The sequence below is a fragment of the Ictalurus punctatus genome, chromosome 15 (genome assembly GCF_001660625.3).
Source record: "Ictalurus punctatus breed USDA103 chromosome 15, Coco_2.0, whole genome shotgun sequence".
Taxonomy (NCBI): Eukaryota; Metazoa; Chordata; class Actinopteri; order Siluriformes; family Ictaluridae; genus Ictalurus; species Ictalurus punctatus.
This window is the reverse complement of record NC_030430.2, coordinates 21,229,698-21,252,603: the sequence shown is the minus strand read 5'-3', so window position 1 is coordinate 21,252,603 and position 22,906 is coordinate 21,229,698. Positions and strand designations below refer to the sequence as shown.

General features: G+C 39.6%; 2 protein-coding genes across 15 annotated transcripts in view; one reads left to right on the top strand and one right to left on the bottom strand.

Moving 5' to 3' along the window:
* huwe1 (HECT, UBA and WWE domain containing E3 ubiquitin protein ligase 1) overlaps positions 1–1,522 on the bottom strand; it is a 52,690-nt gene extending 51,168 nt beyond the window's left edge. For all 10 annotated transcript variants that reach the window (XM_017487014.3, XM_017487024.3, XM_017487020.3 and 7 more), the window contains exon 1: positions 1,425–1,522. The gene's annotated coding sequence lies outside the window, so the exon portion shown is untranslated. The remainder of the gene's footprint in view (positions 1–1,424) is intronic.
* Positions 1,523–8,040: 6,518 nt separating this feature from the next.
* tmem107l (transmembrane protein 107 like) lies at positions 8,041–14,628 on the top strand. 5 transcript variants are annotated; one of them, XM_017488161.3, is made up of 6 exons: positions 8,043–8,303; positions 8,552–8,642; positions 8,885–8,952; positions 10,399–10,539; positions 12,502–12,542; positions 14,235–14,626. In XM_017488161.3, the coding sequence occupies exons 2-6, from the start codon at positions 8,556–8,558 to the stop codon at positions 14,237–14,239; spliced, it is 342 nt and encodes a 113-aa protein (XP_017343650.1). In that variant the 5' UTR covers positions 8,043–8,303; positions 8,552–8,555; the 3' UTR covers positions 14,240–14,626. The 5 variants fall into 5 exon arrangements, with proteins under 5 accessions (XP_053542405.1, XP_017343650.1, XP_047016407.1 ...); XM_047160451.2 differs by having other exon boundaries at positions 8,045–8,303; positions 10,399–10,511; positions 12,435–12,542; positions 14,235–14,618; XM_017488158.3 differs by having other exon boundaries at positions 8,047–8,303; positions 12,435–12,542; positions 14,235–14,615.
* The last annotated feature ends 8,278 nt before the right edge of the window (positions 14,629–22,906 follow it).

Sequence of the window (22,906 nt, the reverse complement as noted above, 5' to 3'; positions counted from 1 at the left end):
CAAGACAGCTTGTAACAACTCGGTTATCAGTGTTTCTCAAGCAAAACTTCTGTGATGTGAACGTTTAAATTAATGTTTGTCTCGCTTTATTAAAATAATTTCAAACATAGACTGTACGGCCAAAAGTTTGTAGACACCTTACTGTCACACCCATACGGTATGTGATTCTTCCCCAAAATGTTGGCACAAACTTGGAAGCGCACAATTGAATACGATATCTTTGAATGCTGTAACTTTACAATTTCGCTTCACTGGAACCAAGAGGCTCAAACCTGCTCCAGCACGACAATGCGCCTGTGCACAAAACCGGGTCCATAAAGATATGGTTTCCCAAGGCTGGAATGGAAGATCTCGAGTGTCCTGCAAACACCTTTGGGATGAACTGGAACGTGACTGCACCCCAGACCTCCTCAACGTCACTGCCTGATCTCACTAATGCTCTGGTGTCTGAACGAACACAAATCCACACAGCCAAATTACAAAATCTAATAGAAAGCCTTCCCAGAAGAGTGGAGGTTATCATAACAGCAAAGTGTGACTAAATCTGGAATGGGATGTTCAACATTCACATACGGGTGTAATGGTTAGCTGTGCACAGACTTTTGGCCACATAGCATACATAAATGCTATGATATATAGTCATAATGTTCGTATGAAATATGCAATGCAAATATGCAAAATATACAACTATGATATGTTATGATACATCATAGCTCTAAAAGATATGATTGATTGTATGGGTGACTCATGAGATGGATGCAAGCGTGCATGCTATTATGTGAATGACGAGCCGTTTCTGATCTGTTCAAATTTAAGAATAAATACAGTCTACATACACGAGTAGTAGTAGTACATTGTAATAGTAATGCCAGGAGAATAATTTTCTCTTCAGTCGGGGCTCATGGCTAGCACGAGCACATGCTTTAGACCTCCTCGCGAGCTGTCTCAAACTACATTTCCTCCGTTATCTTAGAAAGAAAATCCCAAACTGTGACATGCCAACAATACTCGCTCCTGACCACCCGCAGTGCAGTCTCTGGTTATGTAAAATAAAAACAAACCCACCCTGGATCACAGTGATCAGACTGTGCTGAGCGCCCGCGCGCACACGCACGAGCGAGCTAAGCGCGTGCATTCCCCACGACACCACAGCGCTCGCTCTCGCTCGCTCTCGCGCGCGCTCTCTCTCTCTCTCTCTCTCTCTCTCTCTCTCTCTCTCTTCCCCCTCAGGCAGACCGCATATTAAAAATGGCGGTTTATACAGTACAATGTCCAGACCTTTACGCCGCCCCAAAACACTCTTGTTAAGAACGTGGTGTGTGTGGAAATTTATAGCGGCGAATCCGCTTCCCTGTCCTTAGGAGTCGTTCAAAGTAGACAACGCGGGTCTCAGACTCACACACACACAAATTTCGTCAACTTACCTCGTCGCCTCTCAGCATAACTTCACCATTTTACAGCAGCAAAGCACAGGGTATAAATCTCGCGATATCTCGCGATATCACACTGGCTGAGTGACTGAAGCGGTGGTGAGGGCGTCCCCGCGCTGTGTGGCGCCGTAATCAATAGTCTGCTGTATACACTGAGGCAGATATTACAAATTTAACCGAACTGCTCTTATTGATTAAACTCTATGTTAGATGTGTTGTCTGAGATCTTATTAGTTAGTGATCTCACATCACTAACTGGGTGATTCTGCGATTGTGGTGCCGTTTAGACTGGAATAAAGTTTTATGTTTGGACGTTCGATATTCGCGGATATGCGGAAATTAAGGGACCGTGTCTAAAGTTACACACGACACTGTTCAACACGTTTCTAACTTCAATAGCATTTGAAGGGAATGACGTACAATTATATAACCAACTGTAAAGTGTTCATCTAGGTGTCAGCTATAATGCACACCTTTTAGATTTTTTATATTTAATAAAATAAACTATTAAATCATATATGCTGAGGAGACTGAGGTCCTTTGGTATGTGCAGGACCCTGCTTAAAACTTTCTATGGCACTGTGGTAGCATCTGCTATCTTCTATGCAGTAGTTTGCTGGGAAGTTGGGTGCACAGAGAGGGACAGGAAACGCCTCAACAAACTGGTCAAGAGGGCTAGCTCTGTCCTGGTCTACCCTCTGGACATCTTAGAGGTGGTGGGGGAGAGGAGGATGTTAGCTAAGATGGCGTCTATCAGGAGCAATTCCTCTCACCCCCTGTATGAGTTTCTGGGGTCCCTGAGCTCCTTCAGCAGCAGACTGCTGCACCCTCAGTGCAAGAAAGAGCACTACCGCAGGTCGTTCATCCCTACAGCAGTCAGACTCTTTAATGCAACAACAACATAATGTAGCACTGCTAACAGGTTTTTTTTTGCATCAGCAACCCACACATTATTATTATTTGTTGTTCAGCCCTCTATTAATAATCCATTTATCCACTCATGTATATAAACAAGGTGTTACACATCTGCACATATTCAAATTATACACATACATTGAGGTGTCCATAGTGTACATATTACCATTATTATTTTTTTTTTACTAATTTAATTCTTATTTTTCTATTCCTATTGTATATATATATATATATATATATATATATATATATATATATATATATATATATATATATATATATATAGATAGATAGATAGATAGATAGATAGATACTTTATTTCAATTCTATTCCTATTTAATGTGTATTCTTTCCTATCTGTTTTTTGTGTAATTGAGCTGCTGTAACGAGGGAATTTCCCCAGTGTGTGATCAATAGAGGTTATCTGATCTTATCTTATCTTATCTTATAAAAATTGCCATGTATTTTATTACTGCATGGGCTCATACACAAAATATACCATAATTTAAAGCTCAATAGGATTTGAAGGGAATGATGTACAGTCACACAACCAACTGGAAAGTGTTCATCTAGGTGTCAGGTATGATCCCTCCATCCACCCGCCTTCTATACCGCTTTATCCTTTTCAGGGTCATGGGGAAACCTGGAGCCTATCCCAGGGAGCATCGGGTGCGAGGCGGGGTACACCCTGGACAGGGTGCCAATCCATCGCAGGGCACAATCACATACACATTCACATGATGCACAACGTTTAGATTTCTGATATTTAATCAAATAAACGATTAAATCATATGTAAATTAGATATGAATTTCAAAACCAAATGGGCCCATATGCAAAATGTGGCATTATTATTATAGTGAAATTCATATCTAATTTACATATGATTTAATAGCTTATTATAATAAATATCAAAAATCTAAAAAGGTGTGCATGATAGATGACAGCTAGATGAACACTGTACAGATGGATGTGTTACTGTACGTCATTCCCTTCAAATGCTATTGAGCTTTAAATAATGGTATATTTTGTGCCCATTCTGTAGTGAAATTCATATCTAATTTACATATGATTTAATACCATATTTTACTAAATATCAGAAATCTAAAAGGTGTGCATTATAGGTGACACCTAGATGAACACTTTCCAGTTGGTTGTGTGACTGTATGTCATTCCTTTCAAATGCTATTGAGCTTTAAATTATGGTATATTTTGTGTATGAGCCCATTCTGTAGTGAAATATATGGCAAAATTTACACATGATTTAATAGTTTCTTTTATTAAATATCAGAAATCTAAAAGGTGTGTGTCATACCTGACACCTAGATGAACACTGTACAGATGGTTGTGTGCCTGTACATCATTCCCTTCACGTGCTATTGAGCTTTAAATTATGGTATATTTTGTCTATGGTAGTGAAATTCATATCTAATTTACATATGATTTAATAGCTTATTTTAATAAATATAAAAAATCTAAAAGGTGTGCATGATAGCTGACACCTAGATGAACACTTTCCAGTTGGTTATATGACTGTACCTCATTCCCTTCAAACGATATTGAATTTAGAAACGTGTTTAACAATGGATGTAACTTTAGAGACGGTCCCTTATTTTCCGCATATACGCGAATATCGAACGTCCAACGTCACACCCATTTTATTCCAGTCCATTTAGCCCTCCTAACTCTGAGAAATATATATATATTTTTAAGTAATTTTCATAATTGGATTTAAAAAAAACATTACTTAAATGTGGGCAGCACAGTGATGCAGCAATTCTGAGCTCACATTACCAACTGTGTAAAGTTTCTATGCATGTTCTCCTCCATGTCCACATGGGTTTCTTCAGGGTTCTCTAAAATGCCACATAGGTGTGGATTAGTATGTGAATGAGTGTGTGCATTGTGCTATCCGGAGTGTGTTCTTGCCTCACACCTCGATCCACTGCAACCCTGAGTAGAATAAAGCGTTTACAGGATGATGAATGAATAAATGATGCTTTAGATGTTTAAAAATGGTCTTATCCCATCTCAGTAAATAAATTCGCTGATACTGAGTAAGAAATGGGAACCGAAAGTAACACACACTTAAGGTGTACATTTAAGTGAACTTCAAAAATAGTTTATTTGTACCGTTATACGCTGTGGTTCATAAATATTTTAATGGAATAAGTGACATACTATATATATATATATATATATATATATATATATATATATATATATATATATATATATATATAAAAGAAACACTATAAAACATGGTTCTCCAGGTTCCCAAACTGCATTCAGCCCTGCTAAATAATGCAAGCTAAATAAGTACCACTTTGGTGTCATTCCTGTTTAGCCATCCTATTTCATTGCATAGAATGAGGTTTGGAACACAGCCCAAATTCTCACTGGATGTGTTTTATTTGCAGCCATCAGATTAATCCACTCGGTGGTCCTGTAAGTCCTGTAAAGTCCTGTAAATAATATCTCTTTAATTAATTAAATACATAAATATTAAACATGCATTTTAAACATTTTTACATGTATAAACAAGTAAATAATTATATTAACTGATTAATTGACCAATTTCTACAGTATATATTGAAGCTATATATATATATATATATATATATATATATATATATATATATATATATATATATATATATATATATATATATATATATATATGTATGGATATACATACATATATATATATATACATACATTTAATGATGTAACGCCCGTTTGCCTCACACCGCCAGGGTCGGGGTTCGATTCCCATGGCTCTGTGTGTGCAGAGTTTGCATGTTCTCCCCGTGCTGCGGGGGTTTCCTCCCCCAGTCCAAAGACATGCATGGTAGGCTGATTGGCATGTCTAAAGTGTCCGTAGTGTATGAATGGGTGTTATTTTATTAATCCTTCATCATCTCTTACAAATTGTAACCCAAACACTAGATCAGAGAGACTTTGGAAATCCTAAAGGGAAAATTTGCCAGTGTTGTTGATTTTGCCAGCAGCAGTGTAGTTAAAACTATAGTTATCCGTGTTTGTTTGAAGATGGATAAATCACTGGACTGCAGTGTGGAATTTGATGATCAACCTATCTGGTTCTACCTCAGTAAAATGTTTAAATATGCTGGTGTAAGCGAAGACTCATATAAAATTATTCATCTCCTTCACATCCCTAGAAGGCATGAACTCCATCTAATTTGAAAAAGCACACTGAGGTAATTTTTTTGGATAATTTGCTAACATTAACTGGCTTGTTTGTTTGTTTGTTTGTTTGTTTGTTTTACTAATGCTAGATTAGACTAGCATCAATTCCATAATTGATGACTGGCTAGGCTGCAAGTCAAATTCTAGCTAACTGTAAGTATTGAAACAATATTTCAGAGATAGAACGAGTACATTTTTGGCTGGATACTTCCACTTTTAATTGAGTAAAATTTTAATACATTAGTTATACCAGTGGTTCTCAAACTGGGGGCCGTGGCCCACGGGGGGAGGGGGGGGGGGTCAGATGGTGCCAGGAGGGCCGCATACAAATTCTAGAGCATTATTTTTTGTTTTAAATGAATGTTACCTGTAGCAATGTTACTGTTAGCCACACGCTGATAAAACTTAAGACTATTTAAAATAGAGGATGTAGTCTCTTAGCTGAGAAAGTTAATACAGTAGAACCTAGTGTGGAAAGCACTGACGACCCTGGGGAGCCATAAAAGGGATGCACGTTTCAGAAGGGGGGTCTCACGCTGAAAACCTTTGAGAGCCACTGATCTATACTTTCACTCAAGTATAACTTTCCAGTACTATGTCCACCCGTGCCAAGCAGTATACTGTATATGGCTGAGGTATGCCAATCTGACCAGCAGGGAGAGCTGCAGGCAAGTGCAATAGACAGTTAATCCTGAGAGTTGAACAGATTAGATACACATCTAACAGGCCTACTTATACAGTATAGATGCTTGTCATGCCCATAGATTTATCATAGATATGAAAACCACCTAGTATCCATATAGTTCAAATGCCACAATCGCTTGTAGATCAGTAAATCTGTTCAGAACTCTGAACAGGCTCCAAAACAGCATACTACAGTATGAAACAGTTACATTTATGGCATTTGGCAGATGCCCTTATCCAGAGCGACTTACATTTCTCTAATTTATACAACTGAGCATTTAAGGGTTAAGGGCCTTGCTTAAGGCAGGATTGTAGCCTGACCTGGGCATTGAGGGCTGCAGCCCCGAAGATTTTTTCTTTAGTCCCAAATAATTCTCCACTTGGAGCGGTTTGTCACTATGTAACTGAACGTCAGTAAAAGAAGACAGTAGGGTTGTAATTTTATATCTTATATGAACGGAGGGGTGTCTATATGAGTTCCAATTTACATGAGCATGATATGAGCAGAGCATAAGGAAAGATAATGTACTTTGCATGGCACTGTAGCAGCTAAACCCATAGCTCAGTTGTGCATCCTCTTGGCTAGGGACACCAAACTTACCAAGTTAGAAAAGTTTTATGTTTTATTGGTCTGGTAGTCCTACAAACAGTGACAGCACCCGAGGCAAGTTTTATGATGAATCCTTTTCTGATTATGTCATATATTGGCAGCTATATTACCTCAGCTTCCATGTAACAAAACCTAGGCTACTAGCTGATGAACCGGGCTCAAAGGCCCAGTGGTGGCAGCTTGACAGTGCTGGGATTTGGGACAGGTATGACATCATCTCTACAGGTGTACTACTTAGAACATTTTTGAACCACTCTTCTATTCAATTCACACTGGACTGTTTGGCATTTTCCCAAGTTTGCCATTGCCAGTCTTTATTTAAAACTGTTACAAAACAACCACAATGCCATGGCTCAGTGGGATGGTGTTTGCTTCTGTAGTTATACACTTTATTTGTAATTTTTTGCCTTTGGATTTTTCTTTTTCATGACAGTTAATTCGATTAAATCGATTCAACAATGTCCTTATACTTAAAATTAATTCAACTGTTCTTACACTATACTTAAAATACCAATGGATAATGCTTTAAATACCACATAAAAATTCCATATAAAAATACGCAATATTGCAGAGATAGAATAATATTTTCAGACAAAACCATGTTGAACAAAAATCATATTCTAACACTTTTAGATATGTAATGAAAGTTACTTTTAACATGAAAACCTTAATAACTCAACTTAATAACTCAAATAACTTTTGTCAGGTAACTGTTTAACTTTTAATACTTCAGTACCCTGCTGAAAGAAACAACAACAACAACAACAACAACAACAACAACAAAACAATAGAAACCCTCATAGAACTTGGTTTTTAATTGTTAGAATGGGAATTGTATTGATTTTAATGGAAACTATAATGGTCCCTATGAGTCTCTACTGGTTGCCGTCTATTGGTGGCATGTTTTGTCTCGTGGATACCATTAAGGACCAATAATGGTGATGATTTTAATGGTTATCAGATGGTTTGTAATGATATTTGTACTGGAAAACATTATAATTTCTGTTATGGTTTCTGTTGCCGGTTTTAATTAAGATTTAAACACGTTATCTATACTTTCACTTAAGTATAATTTCTAAGTAATTAACGGCGTGAAACTGCCTAAACGCCGTTGGTTTTGTGTATTTATTTGTTTATTTCTTTTAACGCTGCAATAAAAGTCAAACGCTCTTGTTTTGTACAGAAATGTGACACTTTCGGCTTTCCACACACGGCCGCCATCTTGCGCCATCTCAGAAGCGCCTCACGCAGCCACTGAGAGCGCGTGGGATTTGCGTTGTTCATAACAACGGCGAAAACATCCGCGCGTCCATGCTTCACTTCCGGCTTGGTTTCTGTTCGAATTTTGTTTTGTGTAGCTACATACCGGCAATTTAGTCGATTTAAAAATAATATTAATTTGTTCCTGTATTATATTTTGTATTCCAGGAACACTTTAGTCCAGATATACGTGCAGGTACGTTGGTCTGATTATATTGGTAGCCGTTTGCTACTAATGCCTTCTAGTTATCAGATTTAATGGACTGCGTCATAGCTTACTATATTGTGCTCATGGCAGTGTATAATTACTGCATTATAACTGATTCTTTATGTATTTAGTCTGTGACATTATAGTGTCCTCAAGGATGACAAACTAAGTAGCCAGCTTACCAAGTTAAAGATAAATGGTTTGTCAAGTGGCAACATCTGTTTTATTCCTTCTAGATCAATGTGGGCGATAAGCAGCCTGGTTCCTGCCCGATTCCTCACCCTTATTACCCACCTGGTCATAGTCATCACCATATTCTGGTCCAGGGTCAGTCTCCTTCTGTAGGGCTGAGCCTCATTAATGACTTAACTACACACAGGAATGCCATGCTCACTAGCTCCATGCACACACTAACACAGAATTTCTGATTAAAGGCTATACAGTAAACCTGATCTGGTTTTCCTTTACCACTTCTCAAAAACTGGCTAAATAAAACGTGTCCCATCGGCTACGTTTATGAGAGACTGTGATAATCCTGATCATTGTTTTTGTCTCTGGTTATCCTACAGGAGAACAGTGTGAAAGCTTGTCTGCCACTGACCTATACAGTTGAAGAATATAATATAGAGGACGTACGGTAAGAGTTTGTCGAGAGAGATGTCTGATCCAACGCATCACAGGGTCTTAACACATGATCAGTTGACAAGCATTTGTAGCGCCACTTGCACTACTAGACCCTTGTCAGCCCCCTGTTCAGCTAAATCGGCATCGCAGGCTTGTAGGGGAGACAGATCTGTTGCTGGTCGCTGAGACGAGGAATGGAAGTAAACAAAACAAGTTGACAATCAGAAAAGAGCATGCACATGGAGTATCTTGTTTTCTAGCTTGTCAGCATTTCCCAACTTCAGATCCATCAACCATCTGCCTGTGTAAATATGCTCGTTATGCAGAATCATAAACAGCATATAACACAGAGAATTTGCTAATTAAATTATACTCTAAGCTCTGGTTGAAAGGGAAAGGTTTGATCCGCTCTCTGTAATCACATGGCATGTTTCTGCCGCTGGAATGTGGGGGAAAAAGCGGTTTCACGGGCAAAGGATATTAAGCTATCATGCTAAATCTAGCCAACTAGCAAAAAATACAGTGTAGAGAACAACTTTACCTGAAAGAACTTGACAACTGGGGAACAATACACATTCTAGAACAAGGATAAATCAGATAACGATCATTTACTAGCTTTCCACTAAATTACAGAACAATACACCTGTTACCTGTTGCTCTTTGTGGCTTCGTTTATATGCACGTCAAATTCCACTTAAGGTTTACATTCATATTGCCGCCATATTCCGAATACGATGTTTATATGCGTATTCCCGTATACATCGTTGTAGTAAGTATGCCTGGGTTGCCATTCCTAAATACCTAGCCTACACCTAAGCATCTGTTAGCACCCACAAGTCCTTGCGAACCGAGCATGCGCATATATAATCGCCTTTCAGAGGATTTTCTGAATAAGGTGTTTACATGCAACAAGTTTCCAATTAAAACAGGCATATTCCAGGGGTGGGATTCAGTGTATTGTCTTAATCTGAATCGGGCAATCGGATTGCGGCGTTTACATGACTCAATACTAATCAGAATATTGCTAAATTACGATTAATATTGATTAATATCAGAATATTGATGTGCATGTAAATGTAGTCATTCATAATATTAGACTCTCTCTTGCTCTCTGATTGGCTGCCGGGTCTCACCTTGTACTGTGTGATCTTTTTATTTTATTTATTAATTTTTTTTAACAAAAACAAACCTGACATACTGGAGCTTTTAAATTCACAGTATGATAATGTCTGTATTATACCACTATAAATCCTAACACTAGAAGACCTTTCATTGTGTGCTATTCTGATACACTATTATTATATTCATGATTTGACCTAATGTTATTCTGAATCTGTAGTCCTTGTTTGGCAGTAGTTCTTCAGTGTTGGCTTCTTGTGTTATAATTGTATTACTCCTTTTTTTTGCTCACGGTCTGCTCTTCATCATTGCTCCATTTCCCGTTCTCTTGTGTGTGCAGGCTGGTGGTGGCCTTATCCGTGACCCTGGGTCTGTTTGCTATAGAACTCGCTGGGTTTTTCTCTGGAGCCTCCATGTTCAACAACAACCAAGGACTTTTATGCATCCTTACCTGTAATGTCATCATTTCAATCCATACAGGGTAATACACACACAGGGTAAGAAATTAGTCATTCGTGGGGACACCACAAGCCAGTGATTATAGATGATTCTGTCTCCTTATATCATTTTCATACTTATCAGACTATTCAGTGAGCCCTCATGCCCTGTGGATGGGGACAGGGTCATCTTGGATAGAAATGTTTCATCATAGGATAGTGATCAGTCAGAAGAAATTTGTATTGATTTGTTCCTTCTTAGGGGACATGTGGACCCAAACCATGTCAGCAAAATCTTCCCCAATGCGTAACAGACATGTCGAGCCCCCTAACTGTAGGGATCAGGTATTCAGCCCTGTACCTCTCTCTTTGTGAAGAAAATCATGAAGAATAATTCTCCTTTGACCAGATCACTTTTTTCTGCGTCTCTGTAGATCAGTGCTTATGAAGTGTGCATTCATCATTGTAATGAGGGATTCATGCACTGCAAATGTCTCTCTCTCTATGTACTGTTTTTGCTGAAAGTCCGTTCATATCCGGGATGATAGTCGCTCTTCTGTTTTTCCTCACATATTGCACTAATGCATGAGCAGCATGGTCATGTAATGTGCTCTTTCCGTCACAATATCCATCCCTATTCATTGACATCTTTCTCATATGTCTAAATACAGACGTCACTTTAATCACTGTTGAAACACATCCAGTTGAGCAGGCTTTGTGGCTGAAGCTCCTGTATTGGAATGCCATCTTGATCCGAAATCAAGGCCCATGGGTTTCCTCAGCATTGTATACAGTACATGTCACAGAGCATGGCAGGATGTTGTCTGTCATGCATTACACCTGTCTGAAACTCTCCTGAATTCATTTCATGAGTTACTTCATCGAGAAAGATTTGTGAGGCCGTTCCAGAAGCAGCCATGCAAACCCAAGCCATGACACTACCTCCAACATGTTTCACATACGAGTTTGTATGTTTAGGATCATGAGCAGATCCATTCTTTCTCCACACTTTGGCCTTTCCATCACTTTGGTAGAGGTTAATCTTGGTTCCAGAACTTTTGTGGCGCGTCTCTATATTTCTTCGCAAATTCCAATCTGGCTTTCCGATTCCTACTGCCGATGAGTGGTTTGCATCTTGTGGTATGGCCGCTATATTTCTGCTCTCGCAAGTCTTCTTCGAATGGTGGATTGTGATACCTTCAGCCCTGCCCTGTGGAGGTAGGTGGTGATGTCACTGACTTTTGTTTTTGGGTTTTTCTTCACAGCTCTCACAATGTTTCTGTCATCAGCCGTTGTTGTTTTCCTTGGCCGACCCATTCACTGTCTGTTTCTCAGTAAACCACTGGTTTCTTTCTTTTTCAGGGCATTCCAAATTGTTGCATTGTTTATGCCCAGTGTTTGTGCAGTGCCTCTGATTGATTTTGTCTCATTTCTCAGCTCTCAAAAGGGCTTGCTTTCCTCCCACAGACAGCTCTTTAGTCTTCATTTTGGTTTATCCTTTTAAACAACAAATGCAGTCTTCGCAGACTTCTATCAATCCAACAGGACACACCTGGGTAACAAGAAACACCAGTTGTCAGTCACATATTGCAATATTTTTGCCCACCTACAAATTGGGTGGTCTGATAACATGTCGTTTAACACATCTACATATAAACACCAAGAAACAAAAGCCGAAATTCTAAACTCATATTCATCTTTTGATCTCAAACCCAAAATGTCCTGAATTGGCCTTGCGTTCCGATTTCCAATGGTTTCAGAAGGGACTGTATATGTGCATAACAGCTGACTTATACTACGTGCTAATTAGATTACAGTGTGAAATTGGCAATAATGACTTAGCAATGGTACAATAATGATAATTACTATCGGATTAGTACACAATTATCACAGAAGTGTAACTGGGTAATTATAGGATGCAATGTTACTTTCCTGACAGTGAATATTCAGCTACAGCATGTCATGCAAGCGGCTCTGTTGCACTGCTTTTCTTTCTGTTTGAGCAGTGGACTTGCAGCATCTACTGGTGGATCTTTGGCTTCTGCAGGTGAGTCTGAGTCAGCAGTAGGGTTGTAACAACGCCACTGTCTGTGTCTGTTTAGAGCTCTAAATATCTGTGTCTGTATCTGTATTTGGATTTAAACCCAAAGGCCTGAACAGGAAGGGTTTTTTTTAAACGAATGAAATATGAACTCTACCACTGTACCAGTGGAAACATTGATAAAACGCTGAAAAAGAGGTAGAAATGACAGCACTGTTAACATGGTGGCTCTGAGAGTTCCTCAACCTCAGCTACATCATCCGAGTTCATAACTGATCTCTACTAGAGATGTCCATGAGACTTTTTAATCCTTGCACAGTTTTTATATCTGTTTGTATGTTTGTACCTGCCCTCAATAATTCTCTAACAAATTGAAGAGTTGACCAGGCAGTAACTTTCAGTGCATTGAAATTCAACGAAATTTCAGAAACTGCTCCGCAGTGCCACAATACATGCACACATATAAACCACACAATCATATTCCACACATAAACCTAAATTCAGCAGGTAAAATTAGAAAGTGCAAGTTTTAAGGGTTTCAAACAGTTATTGCAGAGTCCACAGTAAGTGTCGTATATAAATAGTGCAAATAGTCCTTAGTTTAGGGACTGGATGGCTTTTAGATTGGATGGCTTTTAGACTGGATGGCTTTTTAAACTGTTCAAGAATCTGGCAGTGTGTGTTTTAATTGCGCTGTATCACCTTCCCGAGGGCAGGAGGGCAAACAGGTAGTGACCGGTGTGGGAAGAGTCCTTAACAATGTTTTTTGCTCTGGATGGTAGCGGGTGTTTGCAATGTCTTGTAGTGAGGCGAGAGGGCAGCCAATGATGTTCTGCGCTGTGTTGATGACCCTCTGTAGAGCTTTTTTGTCTGCTATTGAGCAGCCCCCATACCACACTGAGAGGCAGTATGTTCAAACACTCTCTGTAGCAGAGCGGTAGAAGGCCACCAGTAGCTTTGGACACAGATGGATTTTCTTTAGGTCTCGCAGGAAGTGCAAGCGCCGCTGTGCCTTTTTAACAGCAGCTGTCGTATTTGCAGACCAGGAGAGACTGTCAAATATGTGGACTCCCAGGAATTTAAAACTGCAAACTCTTTCCACACAGCCTCCATTTATGAAGATGGAAGGGGTGTCAGCTCTGCACTTCCTGAAGTCTAAGACGAGTTCTTTGGTTTTCTTTGTGTTTAGCGACTGGTTGTTTTCAGAGCACCATTATGTCAGTTTTCGGACCTTTTCGCCTCCAGAAATGAGTCCAATCACTGTAGTGTCATTTGTGAATTTTGTAAGGTGATTGGAGGAGTATGTGGAAATAGTCATATGTATAGAGGCAGTAGAGTAGTGGACTTAGCACACATCCCTATGAGACACATCCCTGTTTATCTCACCATTCACTCATGCCTGCATGAAACTAAAAACCTCCCACATGCACACCTCTAGTCTCAACCAAAGGCCCTGTGAACCTTTCTGCCAAGCTTTCTTAAAAATAACAACAACAACGTCTCCTATATATACATATATAATGTTTCCATTTAGAACATGTGATCTGTTCATTCTGAATAATTTATTCAGAATATATACATATTCATATTCAGTTTCCTCCTTTCCTTGTCACATATTTCTTGCATATATGCAAATGTTTGTATAAAGACATGAAAGACGTTCTTATATCCCTCTCTTTCGGTCCTTTGCTCTTTCAGTGTAATCCCAGCCTTGTATGAGATGATCCTGCTTATCGCTGTTTTTGGACTGAAGAAGAAGCCACTATGAATGCATCAGTGCTAACAAAATCTCCTTCATGGGATAAGTGCAGATTATGTTGCCAAGCAACAGGGTTACCTGTGGCCTATGTAAAATTAGAATATGAATAATTCTTTATTATTATTATTATTATTATTTAATTACTATTATTAGGTTCAGAGTTCTAGTTCTCCGAGCGAATGAATATCACACTAAGTGGAAGTTAAGTGGGGAGAATTTTATACCTTGTGTTTTATATGTTGCATTAATAATTTGTACTGGTTTTTATACGTTTTGTAATAAAATGCTTTTATTAGCAGAAAGTACTATAAGTTTTTTCATAAGCGTTTCAGGATGTTTTCATACTTGTGTGCGTACTTCGTATCGAGTTAAACAAATCATGTTAACTGTTCAATCAAATCAGCACTTAAATAGAACTTTTACAACATCATGAAGTTGGTTAAAAGGTCTTACGCAGGAACACACTATGGCAAAGTTGAAAGAAATTCCAGAAAGGATGAGGAAGAAGGTGATTGAAATACATCAGTCTGGGAAGGGTTACAAAGCTATTTCAAAGGCTCTGGGGCTCTGAAGAACCACACTGAGATCCGTTATCTCCAAATGGGAAAAACTCGGCACAGTAGTGGCCGACCTTCCAAAATTCCTCCAAGAGCACAGCAACTACTCATCCAGGAAGTCACAAAAGAGCCAAGGACAATATCAAAGGACCTACAGGCCTCTCTTGCATCAATAAAGGTCACTGTTCATGACTCCACTATCAGAAAGACACTGGGGAACAATGGCATCCGTGGAAGATGGTGAGGTGAAAACCACTGCTAACCCAGAAGAACATTAAGGCTTGTCTGAATTTTTTCTTTCCTAAATTCAATTTATTACACACAGTATGGCCTCACATAAAAACATAAACAAGCAACGTAGAGGTAGTGAAGCAGTCCTAATTTATATCAGCTTACATGGGTCTGCCAAGCATTTAACAAACACCAGAAGTGCAAAACTTCCAATGACTCTCTACTTTTCACTCACAAAGGTACATTAAATGCAGAAGACACTTTTTGACTGCCATTTTTCATATATCTGTCACTTCTTTACCAGGTCTACTGCTATGGACACTTTTGGAAAACCGCACGGTAATTTGTGAGCACAGAATCTAAATTAAGAATGATATTAGGGCAATGTGTTTTTTTGTTTTTTTTTAGACTTAAAAATACTTAAAATACCTGAGATTTAACCATACTATATCCATCCATCCATCCATCCATCTTCTATACCGCTTATCCTTCCTTCAGGGTCACGGGGGAACCTGGAGCCTATCCCAGGGAGCATCGGGCACAAGGCGGGGTACACCCTGGACAGGGTCCCAATCCATCGCAGTGCACAATCACATACACACTCACACCCGCATTCATACACTACAGACACTTTGGACATGTCAATCAGCCTACCATGCATGTCTTTGGACTGGGGAGGAAACCGGAGTACCCGGAGAAAACCCCCACAGCATGGGGAGAACATGCAAACTCCGCGCACACTGGGCCACGGTGGGAATCAAACCCCCGACCCTGGAGGTGTGAGGCGAACGTGCTAACCACTAAACCACCGTGTGCAACCTTACTATATTTCCTACAAATATATTAAAGCATATTTAATTTCTTTTATTTGACCTCTACCTGTTATCTCAGGTTGACCCTGAAGTGTGACCGCTGCACAGAGCTAGTGCCAGGCTGACTCTCTCCACCTTATTGTGAAAAATGGGAGGAAAAAGTTGTTTTCAACCTCACATATGTGCAGACATCATTTTCTAAATAACCTAAATATCTGTTAGTACAATTCTAACTACATCATGACAATCTCTATTTAGAAAAATCCTAATATTGAACATGATGTTGCCTTTTATGCCTTTTTTGCTCTTGCTGCTGCTGCTGTTGTTTACCCTAGCTGTATTTGTAACTTCAACATTTAAAGTAACAACATGGATGACTCCCTAAATGTACTGTACATAAATTTGGATATTCGTCTGCTAAATTACTTATTATTATAACTATACAGTAGATAATACTCCCGGTGCTCCCGATGACCAGTCCGGGCCTGTGCTTTCTACCAGAAAATCCTAAAGGAGAATGTCCGGCCTTCAGTCTGTGAATGGCTAAAAAAAAAAAAAAAAAAAAAAAAGCAAAATTAACGTTTTGGAGTGGTATAGTCAAAGTCCTGACTTGAACCAAGTGAGATGTTGTGTCAGGACCTTAAACGGGCAGATCATGCTCGAAAACCCTTCAGTGTTGCTGAACTAAAGCAGTTCCGCAAAGACGGGTGGGCCAAAATTCCACCACAGCGCTGTGAAACACTGATCTCCAGTTATCAGAAGTGTTTAGTTGCAGTTATTGCTGCTAAAGGTCTCACGACCAGATTTTATGTATAAGGGGGCAATTTATTTTTTACAAGGGTGATAAATTTTGATTGATTTTGCTTCAATAATAATAAAAAAAATTAATAAATAAAAACTGTATTGTGTGTTTACTCAGGTTGCCTTTATTTTATGTTGTATTTCGCTTGAATATCTAGAACTATTTAGTATGAGATATACATAAAAACAGAAGGATCAGGATGGGGCCAATACTTTTTTCACAGCACTGTGCATGCTGTAGTGTATTTTGTAGTAATCTGTGTAGCTCTTAAAAGCATTAGAGTTTTCAGTAAGGTTTTATGGTCCGATTTGAAATACTCTCTGAAATATTTTTTTCTGTGAGATGCCTGAAGATCAGACCTATGGTGAAACACTGAGATGTTTTCCCGTTACAGCAGGACAGCTCTTTGACTTTAAGTATTTCTTTTTGGGGTGTTTATAGGATTATTTATGTATACCATAGTCATAATGCATCTGATGTTTATGACATTAACCGTGCTCTTCACGCTTAGATATTTGATCAGTAAAGCTCAGACCTGATGCATAGTTACCGAGTGTGAATATATTGTGATGGGTCACAGCAGGAAGTTATTTTTACATTTAGTCATATTTGGTTACATTCATGCAATTTTCTGATCAGCCAATTATGTGGCAGCAGCACGGGTAATGTTCATATTGAGCATACATGTCATCTCAGTGATTTAGACCGTGGCATGGTTGGTTTGAGTATTTCAGAAACTGCTGATCTCTAGGGATTTTCACCTACCAGAGTCTCTGGAGTTTATATACAACGGTGCGAAAACATAAAACATCCAGTAAGCGGCAGTTCTGTGGGGGGAAACGCCTTGTTGATGAGAGTGAGAAGTCAGAGGAGAATAGCCTGACTGGTTTAAATGGTCTGCACTTATATAGTGCTTTACACTGTGTCTCATTCACCCATTCACACACACACACACACACACACACACACACACCAATGGTAGCAGAGCTGCCATGCATGGTGCTAACTTTCCATCGGGAGCAACTTGGGGTTCAGTGTCTTGCCCAAGGACACTTCGGTATATGGAATCACATGGGCCGGGAATCGAACCTCCAACCCTACGATTAGTGGGCAACCCGCTCTACCACCTGACCCACAGCCGCCCCAAGGTTTAAGCTGACAGGAAGGCTGTGGTGGAGGGCAGAAAAGCATCTCAGAATACACAACATACCTTGAAGAACCTTGTCGAAGATTGGATAAAGACCAGGCGACTTCTTTCCCCCCAATCTTCAGTTTTATCAGTTCAGGTGCTCACTGTAGCCTCAGAAACTCTCTCATCAACAAGGCATTTCTTGCCACAGACCTGCTGCTCCCTTGATGTTTTTTGTTTTATGTTAATTCGACATTTGCATGAATAAGCAGGTGTACAGGTTGTGCTAATCAACTGGATGGTGAGTGTATCTCACGACTCAGCTATCATTTAGTTGTCTACCACAAGAGTGTGCCACAACTGCGTCTTATTGAGTATCAATGAGTTGATGATGCAACCTGTCTGAATGCTGTGTGTGTTTGTGCTGCTGCGGTGTATGACAGAGCACTGGGTCTGACCTCGAAGCTGCTGTGTCACAGCTTGTCCTTGCACCTGCCACTGAGGACTGTTCTAAAGCCGCCAGTCGTCTCTCGTGCAGCCGTGTCCCATACCTGTCTCAGGAGAAGACGGGATAGGACAGAGAAAAACTTCATTTATGTGTTTAAAGCTAGATCTAACACACAAAAACAAATCTGTTCATTTGACATTTGAACTGTCAGACCTAGGCAAGATTTAATGGCTTGACATTTCTCTTTTGCCCTTTCTTATCAATGTTCAGAAAAGCTTTCCTCATGAACTGTTATTGATGTTATACATGTAGTCAATCAGCCAAGACTTAAGTTTCTGAAGTTTTGCACCAGATCTGTGTGGCTAATCAAGGCAACAAGTAAGTGAAAACCTTCAGATGCTAAGTTAGCATCAACTACACATCTAGATTTATAATGAAAATACTGAAGACTGAGATCCTCATACTTCTTGGAAGAAAAGTCTAGGTCTTGGTGGCGTTTATAATTTATGTTAGAATAACTAAACCAGTAAAGTTATGTTAGCTATTATTATGCTACTACAGTTATAAGCCTAATTGTCAGGTTGCTTGAGTGATATAGGTTTAATTCACATTTCAATAATTTACAAATAAGAAAAGTGCTATGGATGTGATACAAGATATTTTGATGCTGTATTTTAACAGTGTGGACTTCGGGAATAAAAAAGGTAATTATGTAAATAAATGATATTATTACAATAAAGGCAGTAAGTAATAAAGTAATAAAGATGCCGGTACCTACAGTATACCGTGGATATATATATATATATATATATATATATATATATAAGTACAGACACTTTTTCATTTTTCTTCATTTATTTTTTCTTTTTTTTGAATTTGTTGGTTGTGATATCACATTAAAAGTAGCAACAAAAAAGAAATGTGACATGATTTATCTTGGTTTGACATGACGGAGTGATTAGTACTTGCCAGATATTTCTGCAGCTACTTTAATGTCACCGTAGGTCTCTTGGAAGCCTCCCTTTTAAGTTTTTGTCTTGTCCGTTCATGACTTTTGGAGGGACGTCAGGTTCTTTGTAATGTCACTGTCTTACTCCATACTCTCCACTTTGCTGATGATGGCCTTCACTGTGTTACTTAGTACATCTAATGTTTTGGAAATTCTTTTGTACCCCTCAACTGATCGGTACCTTTCCAGAATGAGAGCCCGTACAGGCTGTGTAAGCTTTTTGTGGACCATAGCTTCAGCAGTCAGATGAAACCTAGGCAGTAGTAGCTAAGGAGATGTTTATTTAACATTTTATGCAAGATGTCTCCAGTGTCAGTGCTTTGTAAAAAGACAGAAGAGTTTGTGATTTGCGGTTTCATGGTACTGCATTTTTTTTTGTCATTAAATTCAAGACAAAGAAAAAAAAAAGCGGCTGGTGAGGGAACGAGTGTTTAAAGCTGCTGTAATGAAAGTGATAACTAGAACTAACTTGTCTCACAGACTTTCAACAAGATTAATTTGAACTATTAATAGCTTAAAATCATGACGTTTCATTCATGTAAAAACCGTCACGGATGGCAAATCGCTGTGGGATAAGGAGAGCAAAACACTGTGAGACATTGAAATAATTCACTTCCTTTTCACATCGGCCCACATCACACCACATATTGTGGCTTTGTTGGTCATGTATCTTATAATGATATAAAGGAAGATACTTTTTGAGAGGGGTAACAAATCTCAGATCTCCTCTGGTGGCTCCCATTTATATACCCTGATCTTTCTTGAACAGATCAATACTTCCATTTTGAGGAAATCCTGCCCTCATATTCTCTAGATAGTCCGACCACTTGTCACAACTTAAATAACCCATACAAATCAATAAGCCAACTTGAGCCAAGCGGCAGCACGGTTGGCTCATTAATGAGCTCCAGTGAGTGTATATACACAGCCCATTTCCTTTGCTCCTCATGCACCTGTCCCCTCACATATTACGCACACTCATTTCTCTCTCCTTTGTTATTTCTGTCCTCCGCTTTGCTGTGACGCACCTCTGATTCTGACCCCTCCTCTCTCTGTGTGTCTCACAGTGAGAGTTCTCTCCACCTTAGGCCAATTAGTGTCAACCAGACGCTAACAACGTCAATGACCTCTGGCTTATAATTAAGGCCAACTGGAAGCAGCTAGGCATCCTGACAAAAAAGGCACATCTTGTGACTGTGCAGGAGTGTTCTAGCATGGAGTGTATTATTACATAGTGGGATGTTTCTGATGCGTTGACTGATTGAAAGATTTGAGTGAAGGAGTATTATGTTGGTATGAAGTGTTCCTATCGGTTCAGTGCAACAGGTTTGTTATATCAAAATCAGTTTTATAGTGTCAGAAAAAAAGTCTCACTAACACTGGCTTAGTTATGGAAAATGGCTTTGGTTTTGTGTGTATGACAATACTCATGGTGTGTAATAATACACTATTACACAAGTACACCATTACAAAAGCCTCCATCCTAACCACCGGGGAAGGTGCGAATCCTTCTTCTGCACATGCACTCGCATACCAAGACCTTCAACAACATCAGGAAGTGACCGCATTTTATTTAAATAGCAATTTCATATGGCTACCATTCCCTTTCTTTCGCTTGCCTTGCACCTCATATACACCTTGGTACTCTCTAATTTTAGTTGGGTTCCCATGTTAGCTTGCTCACCTTGCTTTTGCTCAAAACAACGCTGATCTTTCAGTCCCTTGCTGGATGCGTCTTTCCCAAACGCTCTGAGATTTTTGCATCGCCCGCTCTCTGGTGACCTGCAGGCCTTTGAATATGTACCACTAGAATGGTTGAGAAGTTCTCCCTCACCACAGTGCATCCTCCACCACTGAGCTTGTGAAGTTAGCTGGACTTCAGCTCAGTCTTTTATCCATCACAGTCTCCTGACTAGCAGGGCTGTCTAAAAGTGTTGAGCGGTCTCCCTCGGTATACTGAGGTCGAGCACTGTTGAGCTTGCTAGCTTCTGGACTGCTACGTTCTCTTAATGCTTCCGCTATATTTTCCTCATGTGTCACTGTCTACCAAATTAACGGGCCCATGGCTGCTCACAGCTAACCTTTGTTAACTTGAATGCTTCAAAAGACTGGGGCTAGAAAAATTTCACACCCTCTGTCAGGTTATCTGCACTGTGGGTTTGGTGTTTATATGAGCTATAATCAAATATTGTCATTTTTCTGGACTTTGTAGAAGGTGCCAAAACTTGCCATCCATTTGGGACAATAGATTAGTTCATGGAGGAAACTGCGAAGTGCCATTCACAAGCGAGAGCAGCAATGGAAACCAAGTTCTCATAGACCACTTCGGGGCCATGAGCAGGACACTGTGGTCTGATCTGTGGCCTCACAAAGAGCTTGGTGTGGGATATCCCCCTTGTACTGGAACTCTGTAAGACCTACCCTTGTAGGATGCCTCCCTAAAGACTACCTTATTGCTAGCAAACACGTCACCAAAATGAGTGAGAGAACTACATGCTTTGGTGACAAGCTCACCTTGCCTGTGTTGGTGGCCCCATGACTCCTTGTGGTTGAACCCAGGGTTGCTACCTAATGTCACATTGAATTGACCTCACAGCATTCCATGAAGAGAAACCTGTTGAGTGTTTCATGTAATGCCTTGTACATCAAAAAGAGAAGACCCGAGGAGCTCCCATATCTAATTAAAGACTAGCCCACTGGGTGGTGGATGTCATCACCATGGCCTACTGCAGGCTGTACACCCAGCTCCAACCATACCAATCTACATGGAATGTCTCCTCCTCAAGGCCAATACTTAGAGGCATGCTGCTCCAGGAAGTCCACCTGGGTGTCACCATGAACCTTCTCCAGGTTCTACTGCGTTAATAAATCCTGTGTCAATTTTGTGAGTGCAGCATTCATCTCTGAACATCTTTTCAGTCAGTCCTAAGATTGGTTGGTTCCTCATAACATTGTTGCATAGGTAATCCAGGTCCCTGGCACTTAGGATAAGTGAAATATGGCACTATTTATGTATGTAACTCTGGTTGTATGAACGCCAGACAACCACGAGTGTTCCTTGTCATTTGGAACCAGTGTGAACTTGGGAAGAAGAAAAAAACGAAGGATGGCTGTATAACAATGGTATTTGTATAAATACGGTTATATGGTAACTTTGTTGAAGGTCTCTGCATTTTCCCTCACATGAACAAGAAGGTATTCATATGGCTCTCATTGTCCCAGGGATTATCTGGTGTTCATAGTAAGCATACTATTAGACAAAAAGGCTAAACGGAACCGAGCTGTGAATTAATCAGTTAAAGGTCTCCATGTGCGATTTTTTCAGCAGATATCGCACATAATCCCAAACTGTTTTAAACCAAAACAGTGTTTAATGGCGTACTCTTCAGTGTTTCATCGTGGAGAGCCTATTATTTTTCTGCGATACCGCAGAATGAACAACAGGGAGCAGCAGTATGTGTGTTTATCTTATGACATCTCCTTGCAGACCATTTGCATTTACTTGACAAGAGGAAATCAATCCATCTGAACCCTAAATGTTAATCAGCCCCGTGCCTCATCTGCAGCCAAAATATTTCATGATTGGAATACCTAAGCTACATAATGTTCAGCCCGCCTATCGA

Coding starts and splice junctions, on each gene's coding strand:
- tmem107l (XM_017488158.3), top strand. CDS start 8,556: ATGTGGGCGATAAGCAGCCTGGTTCCTGCCCGATTCCTCACCCTTATT. Junction 8,953..10,398: donor TATAATATAGAGGACGTACG/GTAAGAGTTTGT, acceptor TTGTGTGTGCAG/GCTGGTGGTGGCCTTATCCG. Junction 10,540..12,434: donor ATCATTTCAATCCATACAGG/GTAATACACACA, acceptor CTTTCCTGACAG/TGAATATTCAGCTACAGCAT.